We start from the raw sequence: 14,527 nt of genomic DNA, 5'->3' as shown, positions 1-14,527 counted from the left end.
ACACACACCCACCAGGTCTGCTCAGAGCCACCCACTTCTTTGCTTCTGCCAAGGTGCCCTGGAGGTGTTCCCTTTTCCATCTGCATGAAAATGCATCCAGAGGGACCAGCTGGGGTTCAGCCCTCTGGGATTCTGTACCCCTGGGATGGCCCCGACTCTGGCCCACCATCCAGGGCTTACCGGAGCAGGCCTCTGCTTTCACCGCGGCCAGAGAAAGGTCACCTGCTGCTTTTGATAAGTAACTAGAAATGTCGACTTCTCCAGCATCAGACACCTTGAGAGCACACCAAGGCTCTGCACGTGTTTGAACCGCAGGGAAGGGCAGGTGTCCTGTGAGGTTAGAAAGATGGTGGGAACTCACAGGAGTCACATGAGGAAAAGCCACGCCTAGAAACACCACGTTCACACCTGTCAGCCCCTGAGCAGCAGCCTGTCCCCGGGAAGTGAACCCGGTGCGCTGCTTACCCTGCTTCAGGGCCCACTGGCTCTTCTCGCCCAGCATCCAGTGAGAACCTGCACTGTTTACCAGCTCAGCCTTCACCCAGATCGACTCCACATGCCTTCCCATGCCAAACGGGGCGGGCAGCGAATGGGTCAGCCTTCCATGTCCAAGCTTCCAAAGCTCTGAAAAGGGGTCCCCCAGGAGGCAAGGGCAGCTGCCAGGACCAGACTCTTCTAATGTAACTGAACTTGTGTAGCAAAACCTGTGAGGCCCCAGCTTACAGCTTCCGATGCCCCAAATGTGGTTTTGAAAGTTGGTTTGGTATGTGTTGTCCCATCAAAACAAGGAGGCTTGGACAGTGCATTTGTAGAACTCCCTAAAGGCAGTCAAACCCACTCCAGGCCTCATGCAGAGACTGGGAAGTCAGGGAAAGCCTGACAAGTTTGGGGGGACTGGACCAAGGTCAGAGTTGGGGGAGAATTGACAAGAAGCGACCCAGGGGAAGGTACACAGACACCCAGGGAGATGATGAAGGATTTTGGAAGCCACTTCGGAGTTTGGATTTACCTTGAGGGCAATGGGGCACCATCTAAAGGTTTTACACAGGGGAGACGCCAGACCACAAAGTGTGGAACCCTTCTCCCCTCAGGGGTTGGGACAGTGGGTGTGAACTCAGCAGGGAGGAGCATGCACTTGGGAGGAAGGACCTGGGCTCTCCCCCGACCTCAGGGTTCCCTTCTCCCCTGACGGTGAGCAGGGAAGGGGACCCTGAGGATCTCGGCTTCAGTATTGGGAGACAGAGGGAGGGGGAGTGGGTGCTTGTTCAAAAGGCCAACAGGCCACCAAATCCGAGCTCAGAGGGCTAGTTTTAGGTGGGGGGCAGGTGTGCATAAACTTGGGGGACGTCTGCACTCTGCTTTCTTGGAAATGCCATCTCCTCCCAGCCTGGAAACTTCCATCAATCCAGACACAGCAACTGCATGGCAGTGCCAGGACTGAAAGAACGGTGCAAAACGGAAAGAAGTTTCTATTGTTTGTGAGGCATTTGTTATCTCTAAATGTGGGACAAAACCAAAGTCCACTACCCTTCAAGATGGAATAGACTGATTTCTCTTTGTGCACAGGCACTGCTCGAAACTTGAGGCTTGTGGGAAGTCACTTAAAGTTGAAATATTTTTATGATATCATAGTGTTTTGCTAAAAGGGAAGATAGTATAAATAAATACACAACCTGCAGCACCAATGATAAGGTTACATTTTTTCTTTTTTTTTTTAATTAATTTATTTATTTATTTATTTTTGGCTGCGTTGGGTCTTCGTTGCTGTGCGCAGGCTTTCTCTAGTTGAGGACAGCGGGGACTACAGTTCATTGTGGGCTTTTCATTGCAGTGGCTTCTTTTATTGCAGAGCACAGGCTCTAGGTGCGCGGACTTCAGTAGTTGTGGCTCATGGGCTTAGTCGCTCTGCAGCATGTGGGATCTTCCTGGACCAGGGCTTGAACCCGTGTCCCCTGTTTTGGCAGGCGGATTCTTAACCACGGCGCCACCAGGGAAGTCCCAAGGTTACATTTTTTCTATTTAAATATATTAATAAATAAATCCAAGGGCACTCAAGGACACACATATCCCTAACCACCGGTGAGTTAGTGCAGGAGCAGACTGGCCAGGCTTTTGAACTGACACATTTTTATCAAAGCCACACCCACTTTGCACAAATGACCATTCGTTCTCCAAATTGCACGTTTTGTAATACAAGCATTTTAATTTTGCTTGATATGTATTTCCTTTATTTATAAATTTCACCTATTTATATATTTTTCATTTATTTGTTTGTTTGTTTTAGACAAAAGCCAGGATTAACAAAATTTTACCGAAAATACACCCAGAAACATAGGCTTATAGTACCGGAACCTCCCCTCTCAAAAGCAAGAAAGTTTCTTAGCTAATTTATGAAACCTTGGTAGGCTTCCATGAGATTTCGAAAATAGTTTCATGGCAAGATGGCTCACATATTTCTCCATGAATAGATTAGAAACAGATTGATGATTATTGAAACAGAAAACATAAATACTACTGTATTTCATGGAATCTGAGGCTCCTTCGGTGTTATTTAATGAAGCACCAAGCAAGGGAAATCGTTGACATCTCACTGTATGTGTCACAATGCTTTCTTAGCACTTAGAATTTTTATTTTAAACGTGTTAAAAGAACTCTTTTAGACCTATTCAAACACAGAATGTATTATATCATGTATCATTCTTCTGCATACACAAAAAGGAAATAGAGGCTAAATAAATTGGTTAAGATATGCCTAAAACTTTTCCCCATACAGAATCTACCTCTTTGGAATCACTTTTGATGCAGGACCTCTGGAATCCATGTTTTCCATCCACCACTGTCCTATGAGCCATCGAGGGCTTTCAGGAGAATTTTGGTAAGGCCGTATTTCTTCTAAAAGTGCTCCACAGTTGTCTTAAGGATTTTCCTCCGAGCCTCTGACACCTGTTCTCTAAGCTTTGATGCCCATACAATGCCAGCAACACTGTGACACACAGCTGCCTAGCTCACAGCTAGAATAAGAGATCTCAGAATGGTTAGAGCATGAGAAAGTGTTCCTCCTAAAATCAGTGAAATGGGTGCAATGGACTGAATGTCCCCCTAAAATTCATATGTAGAAATGCTAATCTCCAATGTGATGGTATTTGGAGGTGGAGCCTTTGGGGGGTGATTGGGTCATGAGGGTGGAGCCCTCAGGATGGGATTAGTGCCCTCGTAAAAGGGACCCCAGAGAGCTGCCTCCTCTGCCCTGTAAGGACAAAATGAGAAGTTGTGACCTGGAAGAGGGCCCTCACCCAACCCTGCTGGCACCTTGACTGCCACGTTTCAGTCTCCAGTATTGTGAGCAATAAATATCTGATGTTTATAAGTCATGCAGTCTGTGGCACATTGTTATAGCAGCAGGAACTAAGACACATGATCACTTGAATTTAACATGTGCTTTTGCTGTCTCCCATCTCCACTTCCCCCCACTCAGATACAGGTGTGTGTGTGTGTGTGTGTGTGTGCACGCACATGCACATACATAAAGATAACTTTGGGATAAGGAGGAAAATCTGGCATCCGTGATAAAAAGTAGGAAAGACCACATTTGAAAAAAGCATGACAAACCCATGGTGTGGGATGATCACAGCTGTCAACCATCCAGAATGTCCGAGACTAGTCCACAGCGTGACTCAGACGTTCGGGAAGCTAGACCTCGTGCACTAGGAAGCCAGGGGGAGACTCACCAGGCAAAACAGCACAGGCTTTGGGGGCAGCCCCTGCGGGGAGTGGATGGTGGTTTTCTTCTTTAACTTGCCCAGTGACGCTCCCATTACCATGCTCCGTGAGCTCCAGGTTACTCAGCTGCAAAAAGGACAATTATGGTGCACGTCTCACAGGGGGTGATAAAGAATAAATAAAGTCACCTATGGAAATGCCATTAATAAATGCCAAATGCTTTTTGGTTGCCCCCCCCATTTATCCCGCCCTCAATATATAGCCCCAAGCCTTACCCCAAAGACTGAAAATAAATCAGAACTGAAAACAGAAAAATCAGAAAAAAACCAGAGAAACAAATTAAAGAAACAAACAAATTAAACAATTAAACAAAATTAAAGCATGTTTTTGTCTGTATTTTACAGATTCCTGAGAGAAGACAATTTCTCCTGAAAACATATTTGTGTGCAACAACATATAAACATAACAGCTAAAGATTGGGGGCATTTTTCTGGCATTCTACTACGGAGTTATTTTTTTATACAATTTTTAAAGCTTACACTCAATTTACAGTTACTACAAAATATTGGCTCTATTCCCCATGTTGTACAATACATCCTTGTGGCCTGTCTTACACCCAGTTGTTTGTACCTCCCATCCCCCCACCCCTATATTGCCCCTCCCCCCCCCCCCCCACTGTCAACCTCTAGTTTGTTCTCTGTATCTGTGAGGCTGCTTCTTTTTTGTTCTATTCACTATCTTTTTAAGGATAGTATGTTAGCATTACTCAGATCTGCAGAGAGCTGAGTTCTGCTCTGTCCTTGGCATCCGTGAATGGAGTCGGACTCTTGCCAGGCAGTGGCAAGTTCAGCCATGGGCAGATGGTCAGCAATGACGCAGCAGATCCCAGAATGGCTCTCCCCTCCCTTTCCCAGATACACCTCCTGCAGCATCCTCCCGGGCCATACCAGGTGAAAGGCCCCAGCACAGGACAAGCAAACATAAACCTCTGCCTTCCAGGAAGCCCACAGACCTCCTTCCCTGGGGTTGGTTCCAGTCAAAGGTTGGGCTTGGTTGCAGTGGATAGGAAGCCCAAAACGTAACCCAAAGCTCAGCAACGGCTTTCTTTTATGGCTCTGGGAGATCAATGAATCACTTTGCCTTGGTTTCCCATCTCTATAATGAGAATAATAGCCTCATCTCCTCTGTAAGTGTGTTCGGAGGACTAAGAATTTGTGAAACATGACTGCTTTGTACCCTCTAATGAGTGGAACACAGAGGGATTGCTAAATACGACTAAGGCACGATTATGGCTGAACTTCCAGCCTGACCATTCAGTAAACCATATTCCATATTCCCATATGTATATATACTGAGAGAGAAAGAGAGAGAGAAAGAGAGAGAGAGAGAGAGAGAGAATAACCCTCTCTCTCATTCATTCCTTCCTGTTCTCGGTGTGTGCAGTTTATTTCCCCTCTGCTTCTAGAAACAGCACTCCTATTCATTGGGCATCTGCACTCTCCCCGCCATAACCACAGCACCCCATCCCGTCTCATTCCTATCTGGGAGCCCCAGGCAAAGACCCAGGCCTCAGGTCTGGCTAGTTAGAAGACTCCATTTCATTAGCCCTGGATTCCCTGAAAGCAGAGTGCCTCATGCAGCAGTTTATTTGAGAAGAAGGTCCAGGGAGTAAGAGTGAGGCAAGGAGGAAAAGTTACCATAAAGATGTGTTACTGGCCACCAAGGCAGCTGCCTGGAAGGAGATCTTGCTAGGCTCTTGGAGAAACCCATACAGGGCATCTCAGAACCATCCACCTGCGGGATGAGGGGCAGGAGTGTTTCTCCGGTGGTCCCTGCCCCAGCCTCACTGGCCCTTATTTACAGGTTGATCCTGTGAGAGTGCTGGGAGGGGCCCTGCAGGCGTCCCTCACCAGGGTTTAGGGGAACCACGGTGGGAGGTGGAAGCATCCCAAGCTGAGACGGGACACGTGAGATCTGAAGAATCCTGACCAACGGAGTGTGGACGCAGCGCCTAAACAGCCCTGCAGAGCAGGGAACATCATGACAGAAGGGATCATCCTGCTGGACAGGACCACCTTGCGACTCACAACAGTTAAGCAGGAGCCCCTTGAACTTGTAGTGTACTTGGAGACCAAGAGCTTAAGCCTTTGATGATTGTGGTGAATTTTCTTTGAACATATTTAGACAACCAGGAAATCGCAACAAAATCTTATTTTAGTAGATACATAACTTATAACAGATATCATCTATCTATCTACCTATATTTATCTATCTCTATCTCTATCTATCTATCATCTATATTTATCTCTATCTCTATCTGTCTATTTTATCTCTATATCTATCTATCATCTATATTTATCTCTAGCTATCTCTATCTATCTATATCTATATCTATCTATCTATTTTATCTATCTATCTCTCTATCTATCTATCATCTATCCTACAGAGGGAGCTGTCAGGATGGAGCTCAGTGATCTAAATTTTCTAACGAATCACAGTCCTAAGGGTCTCATCTCCTTTTACAGTCTCACCTGTCACCTCTAAGCATGCGATGCTCGCCTCCACATCTTTGGTGCAAACCCCTGTCCTGAAGGTCCCTCCTGCATTTGCAGTGGCATTCTGGATGCTCCTGCAGGCACTTTCAGCTCTCCATGTCTAAAACAAATCTCCTCCACATCCACACGAAACCTCTTCTTCCTCCCGACCTCCCTGCCACCTTCCAGACCTCCCCCGCCTGGCCCCCAGAGGAGCTGTCCCCCGCTTCCCTGGCTCCTGATCCAATCAGCAGCAGAAGTGACCTCTGTCTGTCTGCTCTGCTGCCTTCCTGCTGCCTGCACCACAGTCCAGGCCTCGCTTCCTTTGCGGGAGAGGCTCCAACAGCCGCCCCTGCACCCTCCACCCCCGGGCTCCCCTGCCCCAGTCCCACCGGCACACGGCGCCCCTGGCCACGCGGCTTCCACTGCTCTCACTGTCCGCTAAATGCAGATTTCCCGTCCTGCGACGTACAGTTCTCTCTAATTCACGTAGCCAAACAGCCACCCCTGCCGGTTCCGCCAAAGCACCGCTTTAAGAAATCCTTCCCAGGTGGCTTCATCAGTAACGCTGATAGAAATGGCTGGCCCAGCAGGAATGGAGCTGTATTTCTTCCCTGGTATTTGCCTTCCTCTCCTATCCTTCCTTCCTTTCCCCTCCCAGCACACACAGAAAACAATTACACCTTTAAATACAAAAGGACACTTCTCTGAAATAGTCAGCAAAGATCAAGGATGTGCAGATGTCACACAAGGAGCAAGCGGGGGAAGAAGCATAAGGAAAATATAGAAATCCCAAATTTCAACCAATAGTCATCATGACCTCTTACAGCCTTCACTAAGAGAGGCATTTGTGACCCAAATCCTTCCAGAAGGATGAATCAAGGCTAGAATCAGAGATTTCCCGGAGGCTGTCCAAAGGCAAGTAGGAGCCTCCTTCAAGGCCTGGAGACAGAAGTCTACAGGCCTGAAAATCATGAGAATCCTTTTTCCTTGACACCAAGGAGTTAAATAAGAAAATGTACATGCAAACAACTATGAGGGGAAGGAGGAAGGGAAGAGAATGTGGCCCATTTCCTCACTCGGGCAAAGAAAATATGTTTAAATAGAACAATGAGAAGGTGGTGTCATGATGAGATACTGCGTAGCGTGTCAGCTGGTGAGCTATTCATACGCAGCCTGGCCTGGAGCTTGGCCGACTGCGGAGACACTTCCTGCCTCCTTGCAATGACCCCTGTAGGAAACTGCTGAAAACATTGTGTGTACGTGTGCATGTTTGTGTGAGTGTGTATGTGTGTGCATGTGTGTATGCGAGTGTGTGCATGCCTGTGTGTGAGCATGTATGTGAGTGCTTGAGTGTGCGTGTGTGTGGTTTGCACGTCTGCGTGTGTAATTGTGAGTGCATGTGAGTGTGTGTACATGTGAGTCATGTGCGTGTGTTTTTGCACATGTGTGCATGTGTGGTTTGTTGCATGTATGTGCGCGTGTTTTTGTGCATGTGTGATTTGTCTGCATGTGTGTGTGCGTGCATAGTGTGCACATGAGTGTCTCAGGAGAAGCCAGCACAGGCTGCTTTGGGAAGCATCCACTCCCATTCCACCCAGAGCTGCCCAAGGCCAGTCTGATTAGTGGGGAGAGTGAAAGAGAAAAGAGCAGACAGACGAAAAATTGCTCCTCTCCCTTCATCTTCACTGTACTCCTAAATGCAGGAGCCTTTGGGGTTGAAGACAATAACCCAGTATGTCCTAACCTGTATTCAGGGGACACGGACCTGGGGCCCTCCCTCTGGGACCTTCAGAGAAGCACACACCTTCCCCCTCCCCCTCCCCCAGCAGAGAAATAGACCCTTCCCGGCCCCCCAACTCTACTTCTGCGTGCACCCAAGTTCCTCTCTCCTCTCTTCACCATGGAAGCCCCCGCCCTCAACTTCCTTAAATCAAAAATTGGCAAATAACCCAAGGAAATGAGTATCCTCCCAATGAACTGAAGTTTTGCTCTGTGCTGTTTGGATAATACCGTCCTAACAGAATACCTGGAAGTTACAGGACAGGCTCATTAAACACAGCTACCAGTTCGTGAGCCCTTGAAATGTCTCGGGAGTCCCAATGAAGACTCTTCCAGGGACAGAGGGCTGGGTGGTGCCTAGCTCCGGCTTAGGAATTAGATTTCATTTCAGAGACCACTCGCTACACTGTACTGAGACTGTTTCAGCGGCTGAATCAGGCTGCCCTGGGGGAAAAAAAGGAATTTTTTTGTGAATTTATGCCACTTGCCTTGGGCATGGGAAAGGGAGTGGCACCGGCTTGCTATCCTCAACGGGCTATGTTCTCAGGCTTTGTCCTATCTGATCCACACAGCTCCTTGTACAATAAGTACCATCCTCATTTCATAAACTAGGCATCAGAGGGTTTCGCACTCAGAAGGGAGGGATCCTTGTGTCCGGGAGATGCGGTTTGGCATTAGGACTCCCCATAGGCCTGGCTGAAACTTTCTTAGACCTGCACCAGTGCCCTTCTCCTTCCACTGGGGCTACACCTGCATCTCAATCCAGGGTTGTCCCAGCCTCCGTCACAGGAACCTGGGGCCCCTCGGGGGCTCCCCACCTCTTCTCTCTGCTCCTAGGTGATAAAGACTGTCAAGTCCAGCTTAACCTGTTGGGGATGTGCTGTGCTGATGAAGAAGGAAAGAAACAACACACCAAAGCTGCTGTAAGAATTAGCCGTGTTTACTGGCAGGAGCTAGGTGAGCCCTCCTGGGACTGGATTTTGAGGGGACTCGATCAAGGAGGCCAGAACATCAGACTGGAGAAATCAGGAATTCATAGATTCAAGGGCAATTTCTCCAGAGTCAGGATTTAACATCCTTGCAGGGACCCCAGGGAATGGACGAATTCTCTGCTAGAGAAACTGATGGGCAATGCTGGGTGAAGCAGAAAAGCCCAAGCCTCCCTGGCAGGTGGCCAAGGAAGGGTGAAGAAGCAGCAGGCATGCTGGGATGGGAATATTAGGTGAGGCAGAAGACCCACCAGAGGATGGTGCCCCGCAGGAAGCCCAGAAGACGCACCTTCCCCCAGAAGGGGGACGTGCTGGTGAGGGGGACCCAGCATCTCAAGATGTTCAGGATGGCTCTGCTCTACAGATCGTAGGAGGGCCGGCCGCAGAGCTGGGCTCATGAATAACCACGGTTAGAATGAGGGAGAGCCCCGAAGCTGTAGCAGGAGCCTGCATTTAACCACCAGAAGCTACAGGGCTGCTACCACCCTAGTGACTGGCGAGGTCACAGAGGCAGCCGGAGAGGCGTGACCACCAGGGAGTCACAGACACGGTTAACAGAGCATGGTGTTCCCAAGGGAAAAAATAAACAGGCAGCCAAAAAGGGTGCTACTCAAAATCTGCAAAAACAGAGGCAAGAATAGAGGACCAGGAGACGGCGGGGCTGCCCCCAATAAAATGTTACGACTTCTTACTTAGTTTCTAGATTCAAGCCAGTTTTCAGATTTGGAACCTGTTGACCAGAGAGGTAGAACCCTGCAACACCACTACAAGCGGTACGGTGACGATAGCTGCATTTGTTTCCTAAAGTACCCCAAGTAGGTGGCTGACAAGAGAGATTTATTCTCTTACAGCTCTGGAGGCCAGAAGTCTGAAATCAAGGTGTCAGGAGGGCCATACTTCCTCTCAAACCTGGAGGTGATCCCTCCTTGCTGCTAGCTAGCTTCTAGTGGTTTTCCAGCAATCTCTGGCATCCCTTGGCTGACAGATGCATCACCCCAATCCTCCCTCTTCACATGGATTTCTCCTTATGTCTTCACACCATCTTTCCTCTGTGCATGTCTGTCCCTGTGCTCAAATTGTCCCTTTTTATAATGACTCCAGTTACACTGGATTAGGGTCCACCCTAATGAACTGAACTCATCCTCATGTGGTTAAATCTGCAAAAATCCTATTTCCAAATAAGGTCACATTCACAGGTATGGGGGTTAGGACTTTAACATATCTTCTTTTGGGAAGAAGAAAACTCAACTCTAACAATAGTATCACTGAAAAGGTCATTTCCTAGGTGAGTAATCACTGGGAAAAGGTGAAAACTCAGACAATGTAAGAACTATTGGGTCTGAATTGACATTGACCCCTGGAGACCCAAAGCGTCATCATGGCCCCCTTGTTAGAGTGGGGACCTACAGGGCCGGGCAATAAATGGAGTCCAGGTCAATGTCCAGCTCACAGTGGTCCTGTGGTTCCACTGACATGCCTATGGCCATTTCCTTACTAAGTACACAATTGTATTGGCTATACTTGGTGGTTGGATTAGCTTCAACATTGGGACTCTTGTCCTTGGGATAAGTCCTATCATAGTGGAGACCAACAAATAGAAACCTCTGAAAATACCCCTACCTGTCAGGGTAGCAAATCAAAAACAATATTGCATTCTGAGGGGGGTGGCAGAAATTTGTACCACCATTAAAGACCTCTGGGGTGCACAGTGGTTTTAACCATCCTATCTCCATTTAATTTACCAATCTGGTCCCTGCAGAAACTGAATAGATCTGAGGGAATGACTAAAACCTACAACAAATTAAACAAATAGTAGCCCTGCTCACGGGTGCTGTGTTGGATTTAGTCCATGGCAAACAATCATTGACCTGGCAGATGCTTTCTTTTCAATTCCAATCAAGAAAGAGAATTAGAAACTGTTTGTGTTTATGTGGGATGGAAAACAATATTCAATTAGCTCCTTGCCTCATGGCTATATGAACTCTCCTGCCTTCTTCATAAAATGGTCTGAAGATATGTGGACCACCTGAACATCCTACAGAACATAATGACATCATGGAGATTGGACAGAAGAAATAATAGGTTCACTGGAGACCTTAGTAAAATGCCTGCGCCAGAGAGGATGGCAGATAAACCCTGTGAAGATCCAGGGGCTTACACTTCAATGAAGTCTTTAGGAGTCCAGTGGCTAGAGAATTCCTGAATGCCCCCTCCAAGGTAAAATACAAATTTCTGCGTCTTGCATCCCCTACCACAAAGAAAGCAGCACCATGCCTGTTGTGCCTCATTTGATTCTGAAGGCGGAACATTCTACACCTAGAAGTACTGCTCCAGCCCATACACTGGGAGGCATGGAAGGATATTAACTTTGAGTGGCACCTGCAGGAGGTCCAAACTGCAGTGCAAGCGCACCCACCACTGGAGCCATATGATCTGGTCGCCCATGAGGTTGGAGGTGTCACTGGTGGGATAAGATTACAAGTTAATCACCAAAGGGGATGTTGCCTATAAGCTTAAATTATGTATAATGGCCCATCTCTGGGAGCCCTGCCTCCCAGGTCGTGAGCATTAAGCTAAAATACCTTTGTTTAGCTCCCAGGAAACATCTTGCCTAGGCCCACCTGTGAAGGACTGCAGGGAGGAAGAAATTAGCACATCCCCTCTGGAGGATGACAAGAACCAAGAAATGTTTGACTTTACTCCATCCCCTTTTAGTATAAAAAAAACCTGAGCTCTAACTCGGGCAACATTGCTCTTTGGGACATGAGTCCACCATCTTCTTGGTCTTCTGGCTTCTGAATAAAGTCACTATTCCTGACCCCAACAACTCGTCTCTTAATTTATTGGCCTGTCATGCAGCAAGCAGTACGGGCTTGGACTCGGCAACAATCATACTTAAAACCAAAAATAGATATACCATAGGACACAGCAATCCCACTACTGGGCATATACCCTGAGAAAACCATAATTCAAAAGGACACATGTACGCCAATGTTCACTGCCGCACAATTTACAATAGCCAGGTCATGGAAGCAACCTAAATGTCCAACAACAGATGAATGGATAAAGAAGATGTGGTACATATATACAATGGAATATTACTCCGCCATAAAAAGAAACGAAATTGGGTCATTTGTAGAGATGTGGATGGACCTGGAGACTGTCACACAGAGTGAAGTAAGCCAGAAAGAGGAAAACAAATATCGTATGTTAATGCATATATGTGGAATCTAGAAAAATGGTACAGATGAACCTATTTGCAGGGCAGAAATAGAGACGTAGACATAGAGAACAGACATGTGGACATGGGGCGAGGGGAAGAGGAGGGCGGAATGAATTGGGAGATTAGGATTGACATATATACACTACCATGTGTAAAATAGAGAGCTAGCGGGAACCTGCTATAAAGCACAGGGAGCTCAGCTCGGTGCTCTGTGATGACCTAGATGGGTGGGAGGGGGGTGGGGGTGGGAGGGAGGTCCAAGAGGGAGGGGATATAGGTATACATATAGTTGCTTCACTTCATTGTACAGCAGAAACTAACACATCATTGTAAAGCAACTATACTCCAATAAAACATTTTTTTAAAAAGTACTGCCTAGAAATGGAGATCGTTCAGGAGGAGATAGAAAGGCATTGGGTTCTCCCAGGTTTTTCTTTGGTTCCTGATTAGAGTCAGCTGCCAGTCTCCAGTGACATGGGATTTCCAGCCCATGTGTCACCCTTGGTCGTGCAAGTCCCACAGGATTCTCATCATCAGGCAAAATGTGCGGAGTCCTGAGCTGCAGGGCTGTGTGAGGAAACGGAGGACTGATGAGAGCCTATTTTTACTTTAAGAATTGCCTCTCATTCCATTCGCATGAGACACTTAGAGCAGAAAAATCATAGAGACATATAGGGCAGGGGTTGCCAGGGGCAGGGGGCGGGGGGTGGGATCGTTTGATGGGGACAGAGGTTCAGCTGAGGAAGATGAAAAGAGTTCTGGAGACGATGGTGGTGATGGTGGCACAACCGTGAATGTATTTAATACCACTGAACTGTACCCATAAAAATAGTTGCGATGGTAAATTTTATGTTATGTGTATTTGACCACAATGGAAAATTTTGAAAGAAAAAAAAGGGATGAAGCCTGTACTGGTACATACTCTGCCGTGGATGAACCTTGAAAACACGATGCTAAAGGGAAAAAAACCAGTAGCAAAGGTCACATACTGTCTGATTCCATTTATAGGAAACTTCCAGAACAGATAAATCCACAGGGACAGAAAGCAGATTGGTGGTTGCCAGGGCTGGGGAGGGGGATGGGGGAAAACTGCTTCTGGGGTGATGAAAACATTTTGGGACTAGATAGGGGTGGTGTTTGCACGACATTGTGAATGCGCTAAATGCCACTGAACTGTTACTTTAAAATGGTTAAGTTTATGTTATATGAGTTTCACCTCAATAAATTATTTTTTAAGTCCAACAAAAATCACCGATCCGGCTGGTGGGTGTGAGTGGGAGTGAAAATGCTCAGTGCTGCGAACCGTCCTTCTGCAGGCGGCCTTTGGCCCAGATGCTCCCTGGCTCCCGAGGGTCTTCTCCAGGGGTCTTCTCCAGGGACCAACACCACAGTCTGTGCACAGAAGCCCCCCCTCAGGCCTCAGGAGCCTTCCATCCTCGGAACCATGTGGCAGTGATTTTTCCCCTTTTCTGTGGGTTCTCTGTGGTTATCCATACGAGACAGGCCCTGTGTGTTTTCAGGGAGTCACCAGGGGCAGAGGCTTGGATCAGAGCATCTGGGAAGGGAAACGAAACCCTGGGCGCTGCTGGGTCCCCAGGGAGCAGGCGGCCTCCACTCTCTGACCACGACCTCCCCTGCCCGGCTCAACCAGGGGCTTGCAAAGACCTTGCCAAGCACCATGCAGGCGCCCCGTGGGACCAGACAGGGGCAGGGGAGAGGGCCGGGGTCGGGGAAGATGAGACCCTGCATGACAGAGGGAGGCTGGGTCTGCACTGGGGGCTGGAGGGAGAAGCCAAGTTACTGAAGGATGTAGGGAGCAGAAGAAAAAAAGCCCAACTCAACAAACAAAACAAAGCAATGCTTTGGTGACAGAAACGCTGAAGGTGCAGGAAAGGGTGTGATGAAGGGCCACGTGCCAGAGCAGGTGGGCAGTGAGGGCACCCTGCTGGGGGAGAGAAGGGAGGGGGGGGCGTGTGGAGGTCGTTCGAGGGTGGGGGGTGGGAACTCCAGGGAACTCAGAGCAGATGGCCTCGATCTTCTAACTGGGAAAGGGGGCCACGCAGAATCTGGCCGGGCAGACGGTGGGCAGGACTGGGCGCGAGGCACACAATTCCCCAGCGGCAAGGGGTCCAGGAGAGGGCGTCCTGTGTGAGCAAAGGTGCTTCCTGAGGAGACTCCCCAGGAGGGATGTCAAAATGCAGATTCCCAAACTCCTCCCCAGAACTGGGATGGGACCAAAGACCTGCATTGTTAGGACAGCCGGAGTACACGCTTCACAC

The 14,527-nt window shown here is 48.2% G+C and overlaps 1 protein-coding gene across 7 annotated transcripts in view; it reads right to left on the bottom strand.

The window, feature by feature from the left end:
* The window catches only part of LOC309607757 (uncharacterized protein), a 73,019-nt gene that overhangs the window by 15,640 nt on the left and 42,852 nt on the right, over positions 1-14,527 (bottom strand). For 2 of the 7 annotated variants that reach the window (XR_014232528.1, XR_014232529.1), the window contains one exon: positions 1,739-3,846. Coding sequence is in view for 1 of the 7 variants with exons in the window: in XM_082346653.1 (XP_082202779.1) it covers positions 3,729-3,846 (118 nt within the window). In the remaining 6 variants the exon portion in view is untranslated. Of the gene's footprint in view, positions 1-1,738; positions 3,847-4,403; positions 5,100-14,527 lie in introns of those variants that run through there. The other 5 variants (XR_014232531.1, XR_014232532.1, XR_014232530.1 and 2 more) reach the window with 5 other exon arrangements.

Source organism: Balaenoptera borealis, assembly GCF_965194805.1.
Source record: "Balaenoptera borealis genome assembly, chromosome: 12".
Taxonomy (NCBI): domain Eukaryota; kingdom Metazoa; phylum Chordata; class Mammalia; order Artiodactyla; family Balaenopteridae; genus Balaenoptera; species Balaenoptera borealis.
Note: the sequence above shows the minus strand (reverse complement) of the source record. Positions and strands in the feature narration are given on the sequence as shown.